The sequence below is a fragment of the Rhopilema esculentum genome, chromosome 7 (genome assembly GCF_057945365.1).
Source record: "Rhopilema esculentum isolate cy_ngs chromosome 7, ASM5794536v1, whole genome shotgun sequence".
Classification (NCBI taxonomy): domain Eukaryota; kingdom Metazoa; phylum Cnidaria; class Scyphozoa; order Rhizostomeae; family Rhizostomatidae; genus Rhopilema; species Rhopilema esculentum.
Window position 1 is genome coordinate 3,472,501 of NC_142821.1, and position 22,204 is coordinate 3,494,704.

Below are 22,204 nucleotides of genomic sequence, written 5' to 3' on the forward strand. Positions count from 1 at the left end.
CAAACTGACGATAATGACACGGTTAGGAACCCAAAGATTTTGAAACTTTTATGAGATACAGCAGATTCAGCAGAGATCAATCCAGAGAAATCTGAATAATTCAGGGCTAGGCTTAGACAGGAAAATGTATATGTTCATGCCATATTCACAGTTAATGTTGATGCAGCAAGGTTGACATATATTACTGATTATCATAAGATGCTATTGACAAGTTAAAATCAATAAGGACATGGAATTATATTGATCTGATGTTTATCAGGGACATTTGAACAAAAAAAAGAAACTGAACAAAGAATCTCATACAAAAAGGGAGCACCATGGACCACTTTGAAAATAAAAACAGTTGGGTACTTTTAACCACTTTAATGAAACAATTTGAATTCCTATCGTTTTTGCCAGTTTCAATTTGAATATCGATTACAGAGATCTGAAAATGCTTCTGGAAAACTGAGTGAAAACTGAGTGAAATAAAAACAAAGCTAAACAAATAAGAAGCAGTGTGTATTTAGCCTTGTGTATTTCTCTGGCCAAAAATGGTGTTTGTTGCTGTTGATATAATTTGAGGGGCAATCAACATCTTTTGCTTGACCACAAAGGCAGATTTTCCCCTTGTGTAAAATTCATCTTAAAAAAACTTGAAACACTTCTAATTACTTTCTCATTCGACTACAAAATTAAGTTTTCATCATTAAAAAAGTTCTTTTTCTGCGAGATTTGCAGATTTTGAACTGTATGTACTGTGTATGCAGTTTTTATATAGGTGCTGTTCTTGTTGGTAGCAAGAAGAGAACCAAACCATATGCAGGCCTTTTTGAAAGAAATAACCCACACAAGTGGCCTATTGCTCGCATTATTTCTCTTGCACGAGCAATCGCTCTGATAGTGATGGCAATGATCTTATAAAATACCCTTTTGTTTGAGGTAACATCAAATGGAAACAAACTTTTATGATGACCCAATACTTCAAGAAAGAATAAATACCCAAATGAAAAGGTCTGCCATATGCGTCACCATAATCAGAAAATAATTTTCAAACAGCTATCATTATCAACAGTATGAAAAAATATAGCCAGTCATCATACCTCAAGTCGATCTAGAAGGGCCTGTGGTTCGGAAATCTCAGGAGGACAGTTATTGATGGCCCTGTCCCATGTTTGCAGTCTCTTTATCAGCTGCTTCACACCATTTGCCTCAAAATCTGTTAGGTTAATAGGCTCCCACTTGACAGATGCTTGAACATGATCTTTGCTTTCATTCACTTGATTCTCCTCCACTGTTTCAGGTGAGATTACTTCTTGTCGAGCATCTCCATTTTTTTCTTTCTTTATCTTTTTAGAGCTCTTCTTTGAGTCATTTTTTATGTTTCCATAGTTCTCTTTATTCTCTAAAAATTCTTCTGATGGTTCCAATTTTGGTTCCCTCAACTCCAAATCTTTTTCAAGGAGTTCGGTATATCGTTTTGCTGCGTACCAGTGAATTTGTGGGTAAAACGGAAATCTAAATCTATTTGGAACCTACAAAATATCCAAAAAAGAAAATTTAATTTAAAGAAATCCTTGTTGTGTCATGAATTTTATCACAGCTGCATATCTAGGACATGCTTGAATTGTATTATAAAGAGTGGTTTAACCGGCATTCACTTCTACTTTGCCTTTTCTCTAAAGAAAAAGTGTCTGACTGACGCTGTCACAAGTCACAAAGCTACAAACACAAATAACACAGAAAGATGCCTAAGCACTGTTTTCTTTTAGGAAAGGCCCATCAAAAACTAGTTTGCTGACAAAGATTTTTCTGATCAGGTGTTTTCAATTAGGAAATCGTTTCTCAATTCTTATTAGATAAAAAATTTCAAGACTACAAAGACTTACCTTTGTTCTATGTTCAATCTCACTGACTTGAATCTGCTGGGAAATGCTGTAGCTATGGATGAAATTTCCACCAAATACAAGGGAATCAGCTGGCGTATAAACAGCATGAATCCATCCTGGAAAACATTAATTGATTGAAAGAGTGAAAAACACGACCCCAAATTCTAAAATATTGACTTTTTATGGTTTCATAAAACTGCAGGAACTTTTTTGCAAGATTATTTGGTACCTTTTTATCAGAGACTTCACAGAGTATGAAATAGCGAATGATAAGAAAAAGGTAAACTTAAATTTCCAAACAAGTTTGTTAAAATGAGATAAGAGACAACAGGACTCTTGATAAATCTGACTTGACAAATCAGCAACTATTAAGATTTTAGGATTGACAAACTAGGTTGTGTCCGTTTAGTGTAGCATGAAAAATTAAGCATTGGCTGCACACAATTATATTTTTTACTGAAAGTTGTCCTTTTTACATCTGCTTTGTTATTAATGGTTCAGAAAAAACCAACTTCAGCTATGTTACATGCAAGTCTTTTCAAAATTTGTTTCCTTTTAACTGGTTCTTGGCCTACTCACTTATGTGTCTCAAGGGTATCGTGCAGGTGCTTTTCCGAAAACCTGTGCAGGCGCATATATTGCTTGGCCTTTCCAATTGGCCAATGTGCTGAAAAACTAAAAATTGAAACAAAGGAAGAAAACTATGAAACATTAGCTGACCTGAAGGTATCATGAATGTGTCTCCAGCTTTCAAATTTACAATGCAGCATTTATCAACAAGGTCACCAAAGAACACATCTTCCTGCTTTGTTGATAAAGTCCACTTTTCGTACTTTGAAAGATTATCTTCAGTTGGCTCAATCACCCAAAATATCTGCAAAAATATCATAGATATTCTTCAGAATAGGTCAACAAATACACATTGCAATGTTTCACATGATCAAATTCACAATCATAATCATATTAAAAGATTTATCAAGTTCTTAAACATTTTTGACACATGGTATATTTGATGCCAGCAATTTCAATTTGAACCACAACAAAGCTAAATAAGAAGGCTTTTACTTAACAAATGTGATCTTATGGGGAGGGATGTGTCTATTAGGGTGGGCATTTGATATATCAGAAACAGTCTTTCAAATATTTCTGGCTCTTTTCTAAAATTTTTATTCTTTGGCAATTATTAGAAGCAACTAAGTCAAAAGGTGCAGGTAAAATGTGTCTACTTTTATAAGGCAAGATTTGTGTATAGTATTTATTTGACATTTGTGTGATATTTATTCTATGTTTCATGTTTTCCAGCATTCTAAGTTGAACTCACAAGAGTCCTCAGCACCTCAACTGAAACATAAAAATATTAATACGAAATAAATAAAATCACTGACTACCTTCTCTCCTTTTAAAATGTGATACCACACAGATGTCCCGCCAAAATCAATGTGGAAGTCAGTATAACAACCACCAACACTCATCAGAACATATCTATTAAAACAACAAACATGTCAAACAATTTGTAGCATAGATTTAGTTTCGGGTTTCCAATAGTAGGTGGAGGGTGGGTTTCCAATAGGGAACCATTACATATATGAAAGTCAAGCATGTTAAGTTTGCCTTTGGGTGAAGAACAAGAGCCACAACAAACTGTCACTTAGACAGCTTCAAAAGACACATTTCCACTTTGTTTTGAAATTGGAAAGGCTGCATTGGAAATATGCTTTATGCGATTGGAAGGCCTACAGCCTAGGCTTCCCAAAAATTCAGCTACCGTTGAATTGAATTACTTGGTGCTAGTTCAACTAGCCCCAAAGGAATGCAGATTCGAGCATAATTGGCCAATCAGAAGGCAGTCATCAATTGAATAGTCAAGTCGTGAGAGGCACTTGGTTGGTGCACTCTCTGATAGTTTGGGGCTCTCTCTGATAGTTTGGGGCTAGCCCCAAAAGCTAGAGAGATGGTTTCTGATACGCGTGTTTGTCTAGTTTTCAAAAGAATCGTGGGCAGTGGGATCTAAACAAACTAGAGAAGGGACAAACAGTGAAACTCAAAGAAACGAAATTAGTGAAGAGTGCTAAATTAATTAATACTGGATGTTGATTTCATTTATGTTTATAAATCTAAAACTTATTTTTGGAAATCTTTGGAAATCTGAGCCCCACCAGCCCCAATACACGAGGCGCCAGGGTTGGAAAATGCTATTTGTTGTTGCTATTTGCCAGGAAATTTTTAACGTGAAATCTCCATTTTAATACAAACATTAAATTCATGTTACTCTCTTTCTACGGAACGCTGTTCTCTTGTGATATACACACATATATACTGTTAATTTTTTGTTCCATACTAGTAAAGATTAGCTTTCAAAATACAATTTGGTATTATCAGCATCTGTTATACCAAATTTCCGGGCATGATTTTCAGCTACTAATTTAATTCTAGCAGGCTAAAACAAAGTTCATTTCTCTTTTCACATTAGCCATTCAAGATAAGTAAAAACACTTGAATACAGCCAATTGTTTACATTAATTGTTTTGAAGGTGAACATGCCCCAAGCCCTGTATGGTTGTGTCCATTATTATTCATACTTTTCTACTGACATTCGCATACATTTTTCATCGCTAGCTTAATAGAATGTAAGCGTTTTGGTCTTACATCTTTGCCTCTAGCACCACCCCTGATTTAAAACTTTAATTTTAACCATTGAAAAATAAAATAGTATTCTTACATGTTGTATGAACTACTAGCTTTGATGATAAAAATGAGCAGCAACCATGAAACCCAGAGCAAGATGTAGGATACATCAATACTTATAAAGTATCTAGTTTGCTAGTACTGATATGAAATTTAATCAAAGTTATTAAAGATTCATTCTTTTCAAACAATAAGTCATTTTTTAGCATGAAAGTTTATTTTTAGGACAAATTTTTAAACAAATCAAGCAACGTAAAATTCAGTGGCTGGAAACTTTGTCGAAGTTTCGCAGGAAATCTTCAGTTTTTTATTTTGCTCCCAGGAAGAAAAATCTTTTTTCAAGGCCTGCGAGGCGCTACTGAATCTCATGTTCTGAATGACAAATGTTTTTCAATTTCAATCCATACATCAATCACGTTTTGAAGAAATCTTTGGAAAAATTTAGGCACACTTTTCGGTTGTTGTTTATGAGAATTTTGTTGTTTTTAACTGATGAAGATTGTTGCTTTTGATGCTGCTGAAAAGAAGACTGTTCATGGAGCTAAAAACAAAAACCATAAAAGATTCTGGGTATGACCAATCCTTCGATAGAAGAAACAGCAAGAGGTGTATTTAGACTTTGTGAAAGAAATGCAATTGGCAGATCATTTGAGCTTCTTCAAATATTATTGAATGTCTCCCAACTTGTTGGAGAATTCGCTGCATTTAATTGCACCTTTTACTTTCTCGTTTAACGATGGAGATCTTGAAGTGCACTTGCTCCATTAACACACCAACTAAATCAATATGCCAACAATTTTTTGGAGTTGCAGCAGATTTGATGTTCACCATCTTTGAAGGTTTGTTTTGTATGATTGGCAAGTGATATCTGTAGTGCAAATGGGCCTTTACAAAATAGCTCGTATTGAAATTAAAGTTACTGTAAAAAGTTTATGGAAAGACAGAAACTTGTATAAACTTGGGAGAAAGTTTAAATTTAGAAAATCAAATAATTATAGCAATCAAATTTTAATGAAAAAGGACAATGTCTTACTTTCTAACTTTTGGGTACTTCATGTCATCAAGATTGTTTGTGGTGTCTGTCTGCTGCTCAATCAGATCAGGGGGCCACATCACATTAACCCAGTCGATCTTCCTTACCTGCAAAAAGGAATAATAGAATTTTTATGAATTCAACAAAAGGACAAGGTTACTGATTGACAGCCTGCAGTTATAGATTGCTTGTGACACTAACAATCTTGTTACTTAAAAAAATCTTGTATTTCCAAATAAAGACATCTCTAATGCCTATTGTTTCCGGGAAATACTGAAAAAAGAAGAGCTGCAAAAATACTGTCAGATAGTGTTACCTGCATGTTTATTTTTTTGTCAAAGGTTTGTGATGAGTAAAATGAGATTTCATTTCAAGATAAAATCAAGGTTCCGAGACAATTTCAAGCCATCAGTAATATTCATGACGACTTAGCTTGCTGAGAGATTTCCATAAACCCTCCCTCCTTAACTAAAACATGCTTAGTTGAGACCACATGATTTTGTATCGGAACTACAATCCAGGACAAAAATAGTTTAGACTTTCCAAGAAAACTTTATGGTTTCTCTTTCCTTTGAAAAATAGCTCCCCCCTTCCCCAATTCAATGTTGAATGCATGATGATTTTGAAGCAAAATGATAGAACTACAATCCAACAATGCTTTGGAGGGAAAGGGAGGATTAAATTTATAGGGGCAAGGTAAAGTAGAAAGTTATAAAAACTGCATTTTGTCTCAACATTTTTGTCCAGGATTGTAGCTGTTCTCTAAGAAGGCGATTTGTTACACATCAAAAGAGCAGCACTACACCAACTCTACTTTAATTCTTACTTAAGTGAAAAAATTCCAACTCACCAGCTCAGGGGGTTCAACCAATCTATCCATACCAGTGTGGCTGAATTCAAGGCTGATCACATTGAGAATCCTGTCCTTCTCAGGGGTGGCAAAGTATTTTGTCCATTGCGTCATTGTCATTTCTATGGGCTGTTGTGTGCTCGTATCAACAACATCAACCATTCGCCGTGCACCTGCAACATCAATCAATTAACCACAATCAACAATTAACCAAATATCAATTTATCTCTTAATACTGATTTATTTCTTTAACAATTATAAACCTGTGCACTATGATCTTAGTTTGAACGAATTTCATTTTATATTTCCTTAGGAACTAGTCTTACACACTCTAAATCTGGACAATTTTAGTGTTTTGAGAAACTCCGGCTTTTCTAACTCGTAACTCTCAAAAAGGCTACGAAATTATACAAAAAAGATTACCATTTTATAGCCACGCAAAATTAAATACCAATCCATCTTAACTGAAAAGTTCGAATAAGTACGAGCAATATTCTGTTACAAACTGGTTGATTGAATTGTTCTACATAAGTCTCGAGTAAATTGCGGCTCTCGTGACACAATGGAATTTAAAGTTTTCTAAACTGGAACCAACTTGTTTTGACGCATTGCTGAGGATCTAATCATACCAATTACCAACAGAAAGAGCTCTTACATGCAGCACAATTTAGCATTGTGAACATTAATTGCTTTATACACAATAAAGTACGTCATTTCTACCACAATTCAACACACGTTGAATTCAAAGAAGGCCTCTTTCAGCTTCTATCAGCACACAATGCAAATCTGGAAATTTCCAGTACACTAGCAAGATGTTTGGCACAGGCTGTATCTCGGTGGATCTCTAGCAGTAAGTTGTTTTTTAACTCCTATGTCATTTTTTTATGCTATCGGACAAAAACATAGTTTTGTAAAATAGCCAGTCAAAGCGGAAACATAACTTTCTGAATTTTTTATCACAAAAGCTTACTAAAATCATTTTCCACCGATCCGTTTGATGACAATTGCTCTCAAGTTTCCCGGAGCCTAACTATTTTGGCTCAGTTCATAAATATATACTGAGACCAAAACAGAGGTTTGATGGGGCAAGAGCTTCTGCTCATCTGGTCATATCTCAGCCAATTCGTAATACCTTTAACTGACTTTGCACATTTAGAGGTATTTCATGATGCACTTTCAGGCTATGGAAACAAACATCGAAAATTCCAAAAATGTATTTTTATGGAGTCATCACTTGACACCTCTATTATCCCGACAAGGTTCCTTTCTAATGCTAAACTGGATTGATTAGGTGTGGCAACGTTTATTGAAAACTGGCTTTAATTGGAGGCAATAGCAATAATTCCTTTTTTAAACATTGATCAGATAAATTCAATTAATCTCTCTGAAGGGCATCAAAGATATTTTTTCACAATCCTTTTGTACCTTTTGTACTTCACCAAAGATACCTTTTGATGACCGTTCACACAATACCGGATCTAATTTATACTGGATTGATTGTTTTCATACCAGATAGGCATTCTGTTCCCATGACAGATCGATGTTTATTGTGCAATAGCGACATAACATTCGCACATAATGCATTTTTAGACTGTCTGTAATCAATTTAGTTAATCCGTAGAAGTTTACTGCCATTGTTTGGACCGTCGCCACGCTCGCAAAGGCCCATTGTTAGCAATGACTCCTCAAAATGAATAGAAAAATAATCCTTTAGCTGGCACAGGCTACAAGCATCTTCTTCCCTTATTTGCTTTGCTGATGAAACTAGGGTTGGTAGTGCGCGATATCACATTCATATGCATATGCAAAAATGCAAAGGAGAAAAGTCGTTGGTGCCTCATGATGTTTGGCGCTACACTCTTTTATTTCGGGTTGGCGTCATCGTTTTTACATCTCGCTATCTATTGATCATTTAAAAAAATAGACCACAGATTTGAAATCGTCATGTTAAAATCTGTTTGAATTGAAAAGTTCATGCTGTTTGGATAGCCAGGTAGCAAGTTACATCGTCTTGAATGCTGAGATATTTCTAAAGATTCAGGAAATAGTGAAATTTACAGGAAATTTTAATTTTAAAACGGCGTAATTTGCAGCTTGACCGTCCAAACAACATTAAATTTTTGGCACAGACCAATTTCAACATACCAATTTTTTGATCCGTATTTGGATAATTTGGCTAATACAGCATAACTCAAATAGAGGATCAAGCACACCGAGGCTTGATTTGCCAAAAAATAAGAACATCGTAAGAACATGCGGAAATTTTTTCTCATGCTAACAAAACAGAGATAATTTTATTAGCCAACCAACCATACAACTAAAAATGTCCTACAATACTGTTGTTTAATGGTCGTAGAAACAATTTATAGTAATTAGATGTAGAAAAATTAATGTTGAATGAAACAAGAAAAAAGAAGAAACCCAAGCCTCAAAGTATTCAAAAAAGAGATCATCGAACCTCGGCAATTATAAAAAAGAAAGTAACTAACTACGCGGATAAGCCTAGCGTACCGAGAAGATGCTAACCGTCAAACCAAATGAAGTTCAACCGTCAATGAATTCAGAATTTAATGGCGTGTCATACGGAAGCAGGAATGAATTTGCTTTAGATAGCAAGTTCGGCGCAGCTAAACACAGTCGTTTTTTTTAATTCGGCCTACTTTGAGCGGCAACTCCTTTCTATAAGTTTCTTGAATTTTAATTCGGTTTTGCGCAAGAGCCCGCACAAAAGATATCGTACAACTCATCAATAGGTAAAAGCGGTATTTTGAAAAGCAATGGGGGTGGGCTATCAGTATGGATGTGTTACCATAAAAAGTACAAGGGCGCCCCCACGAAAAATTGCTCAGAAATAATGCAAATGACTTCAAAGCTGCAATAAAAGGTGAAAGAAGCCTTGACCCCCAATGCCGTTAGCCTTGGCTCCCCACGTTAAACTTCGTGGCGTGGGTACCTGCAAAGGGGACCATTCCCTCTGCTCACCCCATTTCCAGCTCTACACCGGTGGATATCAGGCGAGTAGCAGTGTGTTTTCACGCTTTTAACTTCCTTTGAGCATCTACTAGATTAATACTTTGTCACTAAATGAAGGAATATAAATCCATCAAATTCGGGAATGCTAACAAGAAATAAACGAGGGACTGCTTTTAAGTGACTCGAGTAGCCTCTATCCGAAAATTAAAAAAGTTTTAGAGGATAAAGGTTGGAGGTCAAGAAAATTTAAGAAGTTATTTTTATTTTGTTATTTCAACATACTAATTTTCTTGTGATTCTTAGATAGCTATAAAAGAATCTCAGCCAACCATTTTACTTACCCCGCTAAAAGAACTCTACCTTACTTTCCTACATAAAGGATTGCAGACTTCATCACTCATCGCAGCGGTTGCGTTACAATGGCTGAGTTTCGATACACGTCCTTTTAAAAGTTGAAGTTCAGGCTCAGGGTGTCTGAAACCTTTGTGCCTTTTGGCCATCAAAATATTTTAGCTGTCTTTATCTGCATATTTTAGCTTTGATTTTTTTATATTATATTTTAGCTTTGATTGCTGATTTCTTTTCATCTTATTATTAAATTTGAAATGTATATATTGCTTATATGCTTCTAGGTCATGCTTAATTTTTCCGCATCTTTCTGAGTCTCGTTTTTTATACGCATGTTTCTATCATAAACAAGATGTATATGAAAATAAGGAAATGTTGGTTTTCGGTAAGAATAAAAAAGTTTTACAACATTCATTAGGGTAATATGGCAGGATTTGTATACATTCAATATACATTCATTGTGCCCCATTTCAATGTTTTATTGCAGTTTCCTACAAAAACGTGTGCAAAAACCATAAGTCAATAGATACTCGACATCTAGGTGACCAACAAGAGCATTACCTCAATTTATGGAAATTGTTTTCCTGTTTTCCGATGTTCCTACTTATGTTTTTAAAAATTCAGCAGATGCCAAACACTTACTATTTTAGAAAGGGAGTAATTCATCCCTCAATCAAATGTGTTATTAAACAAAGTGGCCAGTTCCTTCAAACCTTTCATGTTATGTTTTGACAAACTAAAGTCATTCAAACTGTCAGCTATTTTCTTTCTATTATAATCGCCTTCTATATAACCCTACATTTATTAAAAATATCATTTAGCTTACAATTACTTCGGATTAGTGCAGTATAGGAATCGAATCAGAGATTAATTCAGGTTGACAGAAATTGATGAATGACCATAAAAAGGGAAATGGATGTCTGTTACTTTTAACCTTCTTTTCATTACCTCTCAGCTACAGAAGAAAGTCTAAAGAATTTAATAAGTTTATGAGCCGAGAAACAGTGTCAGTATTTATGACAGTTAATGTTACAGAAGCAATAACGAAAGGCAGCTGAAATTTTTCAGATTATATTTGCAATCGTAAACAGGATTGAAAATCCAAGTAATGACGGATTACTTTGAAAAAATCCGCCTTCGTTTGCATGTACGATTGTCTACAAACTTCTTATACGATTGTTTTGCATTGACTGATTCAAGAGAGCAAAATATCAACAAAGAAAGCCCACGAATAGCAAACATCAACTAAATGTACATATAGTTTTACTGAGGTTTTAGGTAACATATAACGATGACAACCTTTGAAAATGAAATAGGACAATAAAAGAAATTGTAGTCTAGACCTAATTCTTAAAAATGATACTTTATCATTATGAAAGTACGAGACAATCATTGCTGGATTTCCTGTCCCTATGAAACAAGGTAGACAGTGACGTGGTGCTCCGGACAAACGTCACTGTCGTGCACGAGGTGTGCAAATCCCCTTTTCAAACCTGGAACTTGAGCACTAAACTACAGTACAATCGCCTGTACTTTTTGAAATGATTATTTATGCTTTCAAATTGCAGATTTCACAACTTTATTACAGGTTCAATCGCTTACATGTTTGCATGCAGATATAAACTTTTTCATATTTTTATTCTTTCTTTGGGTTTTCAGCAACAACTGCACCAATTGCTCCTGTATCCCCTCTATCCCCTTTGTCAAGGGTGCCGGAAGCATTTTGAGGCGGCGGGAGCAGCTTCTCAGAAAGGGCACATTATCAATGACTAATATTAGAATTATAACAAAAAATGATATAACATAATACTTTGGTACCGATAAAACGTTTCATCTATAGGGCCAGTCTAAAACTTCCCATTCTGTTGTTTAAGCTTTTGCTGGGTGGGAATCGGGGTACATGTTTGAAGATAGGGGGACGTGCAATGTTTAAGGGGTACCTTTTTCTGTAAAGTGCAGAATTATCGGTATCAGTTTTTGAAATATGTGCAGAACAATGGGTACCATTTTCGAAAAATATTGCAAAATTATTAGGAGGGAGACTGAGCATTAACAAAACGAATGCCCAGTTAGAAATGAAAGTATGAAATATGTGCAATATTGAGATTTTTGGCAAAGGACATGCAAAATTTGCGGAATTATGGGTATAGTTTTCATCATGATAGCGGAATTATGGTTCACATTTTTCAGACATGTACAGAATTATGGGTCCAAACTTTTTAACCAAAATGACACGTCCCCGTTGAAAATTAGGCTTAGTTAACCCCCCCCCCACCCCGTGGGCTGTTGGCTGTCGTGTCTGCAGATAAAAGTGCAAATGAATTGTACAATTGCAATGACTTGTGAGCTCTGGCAGGCATTCTTTATGGCATTCAATTGAAGTCATCGTTGATCAAAGGGTTTCCATCTTTGTTACCTTCTTTATTGGTGTGGCAACTTTTTTCTTATAAATTCTGATGACTTTGCTAAAGTTCACCTCATTTTTAAAAGCTTTTAGGTTACTTCAATTGAAGCTTCTATTAGTGAACTTGGATTAGTGTTACGTATTGCATTAGTGGTTGACATGCTCTACTACAGACCGTCAAAAGGGGCCCCATCTCAGTTTTCCCTTAAGACCCCAGATGCCTCCACTCACCTTATTCTACAATAATTTCCTACATTTTAGAGTGTTGCCGAAAGAAATAGCATTATTTTACATACATTCATAGCAAATGCACCCAATGTTTTAAGTTCTTTCATTTTGTTCCTTACCGCACTAATATTTTCTCTCACTATTCCATTCGCATAAATACAGTGCCATTTTCACAAGGGCGCAGTGCTGCCCCCGCTGCCCCCGTGCTTCCGGCGCCCCTGCCCTTTTTCCTCTCTGCCTACTAGACTTGTCCTCTCTTCTGTCCTCTTTATTCTACTACACTATTATAGAATGATGACGATATAAAAAAGTGACCGGTTTAGAAGAAGCCGAGGGCTATTCCTACCCCAGCACAATGTGGGATGGGCATGGTGGCCCACCGGTACTCAGGAAAATTCCGATAGGCCCCTTAAAACTTTTCATGTGGGCCCCTTGGAATATTTTTCCTTTGTGACGCGGGGTCCTACTCTGCCTCCACGACACTCACTTCAAACAAATTATAAAAGATGAAATCAAAAAACAATCAGCATCAAAATGGTGTGTCACTAAAAACTTGATTTTTCCGGCCCATGAAAATTCCCATCACACCCTTGCAATGGGGAGATTTTGTAGTTCAGTGTAATTTTTTACGCTGAACAGTTTTCAAAAGTCGCCTCGAATGTGCTTATTCATTAAAAACATGAGTATGAGCCAAATGCAGTTTTCTGAAACGATCCACTTGAAATAGGAAAGAAAATATTGTCAAAAATACCCCCAAGAAACACATAAAGGTAAAACACGATACAAGCTAATTTTGAAATTAAAAAGTTATTGATTTGACAAGCTAGCAGAAAATTTTCATTCATAATTGCTCCAGGCCTAATGTAAAATCATCCCACATGAATTAATATTTCTGTTGCTATCAGCCAAAGTTATATGCGCTATATTAAATTCGCTACCGATGCCTTTGCAACCAACGCTTTTTGATAGCCGCCTTGTTTTATAAAGACAGATAATGTCTCATCTGAAAACCGTCGGTATTCCATCTAGGTTAGGAAAAATTTGAAGGCATATTTTGGGACCAGGCACATTTATAAAAGGCGAGGTCATAAAGATAACCTCAAATTCAGCTAAAAACGTATGTAGAAAATTCAAGGGAACGATACTTTTAATTCTAAGTTGTAACAAATTATTTCTGTGGGATTTGCTCAAAAGTTGTCGCGAAAATCAGACAACAACGCATACTAGGCCTCAATGTGACGGAGAGGCTGTACCCTAAGTTGGCAATATAAGTTGTCTATTTCGTTAAATTTCTTCTCATCTAAGCTTCGCATCTACGCCTCATTAAATCACAATGGCTTTTCTTGAGGCAATTAATGCCCAATGCAGCCCCTTTTTTGTTACAATATGATAATTTGAGATTTATCATATTTCATTTATAAAATATCTACAAAAATCTATTCACAAAATTCATATTAAGTCTTTACTTCCCGGATAGATTCAGTGGGAGCATTTTGAAAAGAAGGGTTTTCTGCGATTTCGTATCTTTTACAGAAAACCATCCTCACAGTTACTTTTAGTTTTCACAATTAGACACAGTAATAAGGTGTTACGGCAATAATTTGGAGGTATAAAGCTATCGAATTGCGAGGTTTGTTTCTCAACAACGAGATCACACATGAGCACTTTAGCTCTTTTTCACTGGAAACATGTTATATTTCTTCATTTTAATGTGTAAGAATTGTCTTTTTCTATCAGGTAAAGAATTCTCCCATTTTCTTATATATCTTAAACGTATCTTGACCATTTCTTGCTTTTGTGGTGTTGACATTGCTAATAGTGGCATTTGAATGACTTGTAAGGACAAATAACTCTACGTAGAATTTAAGTTCTATGGTTTTCTAGAAGTCCTGCAACCTGAGTTTCTCAATTTTGCAAACGTCATATTGGACCCTACACTGTGTAGTTTAGACCTTGGTATTAGAAATAAAATTATTTTCAAAACTTTAAAGAACATAAGCAACTTTCATCTAACTTTCATTTCGAGTTCTTTACGAACTTAATTAGTACATTAAAGCACTAAGGTGGCAATTGAGTTGGCCAAAGAATGCCCCCAGCTTTCAAATTCTAGAAGGGATAATGGATTCTTCTTCCTGAAATACAGTGTCAGACACGGAACTTATATATTAGATATTTAAGAGTGTCATTTAATGATAGAAAACATGGTGAAATAAAAAAACAAAGGGAACTAAAAGGAAATAGGGTTTTGTTGGCACGACTTTGTATGAAAAGGTGCTTAAAACTTCCAAACAATAAAAGTTCAATAACCTAGCCCGTCCCTGTTCACTAGTTGGATTCATTAATTTCTAGTGCCTGCATTTTTTCAGCAACGCGTAGAATGTCAAAGGGTAAAAGTATAAATAAAGGGTGGTTTGTTTAACAAGTACTATCATATTTTTGGGCTTTATTACAGAAGCTGTTGGTGGGTGAAAGATTTCTGTTTCTTAGGTGATAGGCAAAAAGTAAAATAAAATAAAAACTAAAACCTTAATGAAACATTTGAATCCTTACCATTTAGCAATATAGTAGCGAATTTAGAAGTTGTAACTGGCAACAGAATTTGTTGGGGAACTTTGCGCTGCGCAGCACCATATTCCCACGAACGCATCACAATAGGTGATATTCTTGTTGTTGTTTTTTAGCACTAATGACTAATCTGTTAAGCTTGTCACTCTGCCTTGAGATTTTATATAATGGCGGCAGAGCAATTGTGCAAATCACATATTACTGATATTTAGCTAATTAATACCTTTTATTGTTATGTTTTGTAATTGGGAGTGTCTTTAGAGTAATTATTTTTACAGTAAACAGATTGGGAGTGTAGAGTGTAGAGTGTAGACGTAGAACTTAAAACAGATTGATTAATATGATGAGAAATTGAAGATTGATGAAATGTTTGTGTTCAATATTCTGGAGAACCAGCAATAGATTAAATGTTTTCATAACAGAAAATGGTCCACCGAGCGGAGCCGGATTGTTGATAATTATGGATGAAGAAAGAGTGAATACGGCAAAGAAAGAGCGAAGAACGATACGAAGTTTAGCGACGAAGTTGGTTAACAAGGTTAAAGAGTGTTTGGATGAAGCGAGTGACGGGGTTGACGATCGCAAATTACGACAGTTTCGAGCTGCATTGAAAGAAAAGTCGATAATTTTGAAGGAATTGGACAAAGAAATTTTAAACTATCTGTACACAACAGATGCAGAGGATGAGATTTGCGAGAACGAAGCAGAACAGGCCAGCGAAATCCAGGAAAAGATCGATTACCAATTGATTTGTGTCGAAGACATATTGAAAGAAATGGAGGATGAAAAGTTGTCTATTAATTCAAGTTCAAAATCTCACACAGCGTCGAGGGAAAGTATCGTGTCGATCGCATCAAATGACGATGGCCACTCGAGTGAGTCGGAACTGCAGCATTCGAAGAGTCGGAACGATCGTACTGTCAGAGTGAAGTTACCTAAATTGCAAATGCGGAGTTTTAGTGGGAAAGTACAGGACTGGCAAGAATTTTGGGATTCCTTTAAGAGTGCTATACATGAGGACCCTGGTCTTGCTAAAATTGATAAGTTCAAATATCTGCGGAGTTTCTTGGATGAGCCGGCCAGAAGAGTGATATCGGGTCTCGCATTAACAGATGCTGAGTATGATTCAGCAGTGGAGTTGTTAAAGAAGAGATTTGCTAAGCCAACTTTAATAAAGAGAGCGCACATCAACGACATGATAAATTTAGCTCCAGTCTACAATGAACGAAATGTTGGCAGATTACGTCATTTCTTGGATGACATCGAGACTCATTTCCGTGGACTTGAGGCCCTTGGTGTTGACAAGGAGAGTTATTCGTCAATCGTTGTTCCGGTCTTGATGGACAAACTTCCAGAAGGAATACGGATAAACATGATTAGATTTGGTGGTGATTATCTTAACTGGGGACTAGATGAAATGATGGAGGCTTTAGCCAAGGAGGTGGAGATCCGGGAGAGCCACGTTTCGGTTTTTCGACCGCAACCGTCTCAGTCGCAAGTGTCTACGCCTAGGCCAATTCAACAGCCGCATAGAGAGAAGATTGGAACAGCAAGCAGCCTGTTTACTCAGGGGCCAGTGGGCAAGAGATGCGCATTTTGTTACGAAAACCATTCTGCGGAAGATTGTGTTAATGTTAAGGGACCAAATGAACGTAAAAATTTGTTGTCTAGATATGCAAGATGTTTTCTGTGCTTGAGTAAGGGGCACAGGGTATTTCAATGCCGTAGTAAGGTAAATTGCAAATATTGTAAGGGTAAACATCATTTTTTGATATGCACTAGCAGGCATTGTAAGCCCTTGGGTACTGTAAGGTCCAACGCAAGCGCAAGTAAGGAAGTTCAGCAGCCTCAAGCTAGTACATGCGAGCATCCCCTAAACCCATCTGCTGAGGCCTGGGTTGGTAGCACAGGTTCATTTTGCCCTACTTCTGGAGAGCGAGTGGCTCTGCAAACAGCCTTGGCAAGAGTAGAGGGGAATGAAAAGTGCAAAGTACGGGTGCTGTATGATTCAGGTAGCCAAAAAACATTCATTTCTGCCAAGGTTGTTAACAAGCTAGGTTTGAAGCCACTCAGAGAGGAAGAGCTGGGAATAAAAACATTTGGTAGGAATGAGCCGGAAGTAAAAAAGAGAGCAGTGTGCGAATTAAGCTTGGTACCTTTAACTGGAAATGCTAGGAGTGTTCGTGTTCAGGCATTTGTTGTTGAAGAGATTTCCACGATCAATAATATCCATGTTGAGGAAATAAAAAAAAGCTTTCCACATTTGTCTAATGTATATTTCTCAGATGTTTGCAGGTCAGCAGATTTCCTTGAAATAGATATTTTGATTGGATCCAATTATCTGTGGAATTTCCAAGAAGGTCCAGTCATAAGAGGGGGGCCTAAAGAACCAGTGGCAGTAAAGACGGTACTTGGATGGGTGTTGTCAGGACCAGTTTCAGGTAAGAGTGACAATTTTGATTCTGATACTCTTGTTTCCCTTGTTATTGAGCCTACTCCTTTAAGTAGCAAGGACATGCTTGAGGTGAACAAAAGTATTCATAGATTGTGGGATTTGGAAACTGTTGGGGTAAGAATTGATGATGATGTACATCAGAAAGCCATAAATGACATATCCTTCAATGGGGAACGTTATTCTGTAGGCCTTCCCTGGAAGGTTGGACATGGGCCAGTGCCAGGCAATTATAACAATGCCCTAGTTAGACTTAAGAGCCAATTACGAAAGCTAAGCAAGTCTCCTGAGATTCTAGCCCAGTATGATAAGATAATTAAGGAACAGCTAGAGCTAGGCATTATTGATAAAGTCTCAGGAGAGGATAACGCAAGTAAGGTCTCATATTTGCCTCATCAGCCAGTAATAAGGGAGGATGCAGAGACTACTAAAGTGCGCGTTGTCTATGATGCATCTTGCAAAGATAAGACAACTAAGACTTCATTAAATGACTGTTTGCATGTTGGTCCATCTTTGACACCACTTATGGTAGATATATTGTTAAGATTTAGAGAGCAGCCTGTTGTATTGGTAGGTGATATTGAGAAAGCGTTTTTAAATATTGAAGTGCATGAAGAAGACAGAGATTGTTTACGTTTTTTGTGGGTAAATGATATTCACGATGAATACCCAGAAGTTATTGTATACAGATTCAATAGGGTTGTGTTTGGTGTCAATTCATCACCTTTTCTGTTGAATGCCGTCATCAGACACCATATTAAACAGTATGAGGATATTGATCCTCAATTTGTTGAATGTCTAACCAATGCTTTCTTCGTAGATGATTTAGTCACCTCTTGTTCTGATGCTGATTCAGGCTACTCGTTGTATAAAAAGGCTAGTGAGAGAATGATGAAAGGAGGATTTAAACTTCGTAAGTGGAAAACGAATGATAGTATCCTATCTATGAAAATTCATGAGAATGAGAATGCTACAGATTGTAAGAACATTAAACCTGATTCTGAAGGTGTATGGGAGGACTCAGTTGGTTCAGAACATAAGAAGAATAAGGTTTTAGGTCTTGAGTGGGATACAGAGAAGGATTTACTGGAATTCAATTTAAGTAAGACAGGGGAGAATGCTAAGTTAGTGATGCCAACTAAGAGAGGGATTCTAAGCACACTTGCAAGTCTTTATGATCCTTTAGGATTGGTAAGTCCAGTAGCAGTGCCAGCCAAAATTCTTTTTCAAGACCTATGTCTTGACAAATCTGAGTGGGATAGCCCTTTAGCTCCAGATAAGGTTACTAGGTGGGAAAAATGGATTGAGTCACTTAGTCAAGCGAGTGTCATAACTGCCCCAAGATGCATTTTACCTAACATTAAAGGTCAAGTAACTAAGACAACCATTCATGGTTTTGGAGATGCCAGTAAGAAAGCTTATTGTGCCGCCATTTATCTTGTTGTAGAGACAACTGAGGGTATTTACAGTAGATTGCTTTGTTCTAAGACAAGGATTGCTCCCTTGAAAGATCTGTCTATTCCCAGGCTAGAGTTAATGGCAGCCAAGATTTTAACAACTTTAATGCAAACAGTGGTAAATGCTTTAAGTAAGCAGACTGAGATTAGTGAAATCAGGTATTGGTCAGACAGTATGACAGTTTTGTACTGGATACAAAACAGAGGTGAATGGAAAACCTTTGTGCAGCATAGAGTGGATGAAATATTGAAAGTAAGCAATAAAGATCAATGGGGCCATGTAGCAGGGCTAGAAAACCCTGCAGATTTAGGATCTAGAGGTGTTTTAGGTCCTGAGTTGAAAAATGACAGACTTTGGTGGGAAGGTCCCAAATGGTTGATAAGTGGGGTAGAGAGTTGGCCAAATGTTTCCCTTGTTGAAGAGTCTACAGAAGTGAGTGAAGAAAGAAAGAAAAATGTTGTTGTGATGACTGTGTCAGAAGAGCCTATTGGGCTGAGTGAAGCAATTGACATCAATCGGTATGGAAGTTTAAGCAAGTTGTTGAGAGTCACAGCATACGTATACAAGTTTATCAGCAATTTGAGGAGGAAAAAAGCCAGGAAAAAAATCAGGAATGGAGAAGGAAGGAAAAGAAAGTAATGAGAATGAAGTGAAAATTGAAGTACGGAGTAAGAGAGGGGCAAATATACGTCCTCAGCGCACAGCAGCTAGCAATGCACGCGCCAAGACCAAACTCATGCTTGATCCATAGTGGATCAAGGAGGGGGGAATGTTGGGGAACTTTGCGCTGCGCAGCACCATATTCCCACGAACGCATCACAATAGGTGATATTCTTGTTGTTGTTTTTTAGCACTAATGACTAATCTGTTAAGCTTGTCACTCTGCCTTGAGATTTTATATAATGGCGGCAGAGCAATTGTGCAAATCACATATTACTGATATTTAGCTAATTAATACCTTTTATTGTTATGTTTTGTAATTGGGAGTGTCTTTAGAGTAATTATTTTTACAGTAAACAGATTGGGAGTGTAGAGTGTAGAGTGTAGACGTAGAACTTAAAACAGATTGATTAATATGATGAGAAATTGAAGATTGATGAAATGTTTGTGTTCAATATTCTGGAGAACCAGCAATAGATTAAATGTTTTCATAACAGAATTTGAATCGAGAAAGGAATAAATAAAGAAAGGAATAAATGACGTTAAGAATGCCATGGAATATATTAAGAGGGTGAAGCGGGCTGGAGAGGGCAAACAATATGATATATCATACCAAGATTAGTTTGAAAAATTAGAGTGGTGAAAACAGATCTTAATTGCAACTAGTGACTAAATTAAAGGAAGGAATTCCAAAAAGAATAATACGTGAATATTGTAAAACATAAAATAGGGCTAGCATAATGGAAAGTGAGTTCATCAAAATATTGTTGATTTTTGGAATCTTTCTATATCCAGCTTTTATTAGAACAAGAGAGGTTGCATCAGTCAAAAATGACAAGCCGCCTTGAAAAAGGTTATTGTTTGGATAATTCATCAAATGTTTTAATCTTTACAATGCTATGCAATAGCATCGACAGAACCCTTCTTCAAAGTAATAAAACCTTCCAGTAAGAACAGGGGGCAGGGAAGCCTGCAATCAGAGGGGAACAAGGGCCAAGCGCCAAGAAAAAGGCCAAAACAATGGTAAAACGAAGGGAAATGCTCAATTTCGCGAGAGCAAGGGGTACCACTGCCCCCACTGCCACTGGCGCAGGCGTCCTTGACGGGGGTTTACAGTAAGAATACGTTTTTAAAAACAAACAAACAAACAAACAAACAAAATATTATTGATACAGTTGAATCCTGTTGAGTCGTACCCCGGACAACTCAGCAAGTCGGATTGATATTAAATTCCCATATCCTTTTTGTTTTTACAGACACAAAACGTCAAAACTAAAAAAACCAATGTGTGAATGAAAGTGTAAAATCCAAAATAGAAAAAATGAGAAAAATGGAAATAAGGAGTAGTCACTACCACTTGGTTACAGCCTCGAACCCAGATGGGGGTGGCTGTGTGTGCCCCTTGTATGTTAAAACAAGTAGCTTGAAAATGGGCAGAAAATAATAAAAAAGCAATACATCAGCCAGAAGCACACGAGGACATTTCAGGGCTTTTATTCGGGGCTTTATTTAATTGGGGGCTTTATTTAATTGGGGGCTTTATTTAATTGGGGGCTTTATTTAATTGGGGGCTTTATTTAATTCGGGGCTTTATTTAATTCGGGGCTTTAATTCGGGGCTTTAATCTGAATCAAAAGTCGTGTTACTTCCTTACACCTCTTGAGGGTCCGACATAACAGGATTCAACGGGATTCAACTGTACATCGCCGGGCGATAATATAAAAAAATAACAGCAATCATATGCAGGTTTTAGCCTTGCTTTTAGCATAAAGATGTGCACTGGACTGGACGCCATCTTATGGCTTGTACAATGAAGATAAAAGCTATTACAGTCTCGCATAAATATTCAGCCTATTTCCGAAAAAAACAAAATCTCTTAGACGATACGTTTAAATTCTATTTGATCTCCGACTACAAGTCAACAAGGCAATTTTGTTGACTTTGGCAAAGAATTAATTTGTTTATTACAGGCAAGAGATCCGCCATCTTTATAAGCCGAACTGCTTGCCAAGCTAAAGCATGCGGCAGCTTATTTAAGTTTATAAGCTGATTTCCTTGACACGATTTTCAATCCTTCTGTTGCATAGAAGCAAATTAGAAAATCAATACATTACTATGAATATTGAAATTTCTTCCCTCCAAGTAACAAATAGTGATATAGAATTTGAATCACAAAATGATACTGTATTCCATCTCAGATTCAAAGTACAGATTACAAAACAGACCATTTGTGACTTAACCTTTCATAACTAAAAACAACTGAATGAAAAGGGGCTTTAATATTTGGTTGTGAACACTGTTATAGAAGGTGAATGTCATTTGAAAATCTGTAGTTTGTACCATGCACAGTGTACAGTGAAGGTTTGCTTATTGAACTAATGGTACAGCTTACAATATTGTTACAATACACTCTTTTTTTAGTAAGAAACTGGCTATAAGAAACGAGTACTGGACAGTCAGAAAAAATCAAGAAACTTCAGTACTCGAAGCAAAAATTAAGAAACTATTAAATCGTGGTAAAACTGAGAACAACGAAATTTTGTAAAATTCAAGAACAAGATTGCCCTGTTGGCCTAAAGCTTAAGACACAAGAGATAAAAATTCCCATATTTAAATACAGCATAGAACGGAAGCGAATCTCTTGACGTGATAAAAAAGGTCATGAACATTTCATAACATC

General features: G+C 36.5%; 2 protein-coding genes across 3 annotated transcripts in view; one reads left to right on the forward strand and one right to left on the reverse strand.

Moving 5' to 3' along the window:
- Positions 1-22,204, reverse strand: part of LOC135683642 (lysine-specific demethylase 2A) — a 40,048-nt gene that overhangs the window by 6,190 nt on the left and 11,654 nt on the right. For both annotated transcript variants that reach the window (XM_065198954.2, XM_089109199.1), the window contains exons 5-10: positions 6,437-6,609; positions 5,587-5,693; positions 3,257-3,350; positions 2,589-2,742; positions 1,869-1,984; positions 1,083-1,514 (exon numbers count right to left, since the gene is read on the reverse strand). In XM_065198954.2, the coding sequence (XP_065055026.2) occupies positions 1,083-1,514; positions 1,869-1,984; positions 2,589-2,742; positions 3,257-3,350; positions 5,587-5,693; positions 6,437-6,609 (1,076 nt within the window). The remainder of the gene's footprint in view (positions 1-1,082; positions 1,515-1,868; positions 1,985-2,588; positions 2,743-3,256; positions 3,351-5,586; positions 5,694-6,436; positions 6,610-22,204) is intronic.
- On the forward strand, positions 6,938-21,074 carry LOC135692060 (uncharacterized). Its single transcript, XM_065210082.2, has one exon. The coding sequence runs from the start codon at positions 15,316-15,318 to the stop codon at positions 19,501-19,503; it is 4,188 nt and encodes a 1,395-aa protein (XP_065066154.2). The 5' UTR covers positions 6,938-15,315; the 3' UTR covers positions 19,504-21,074.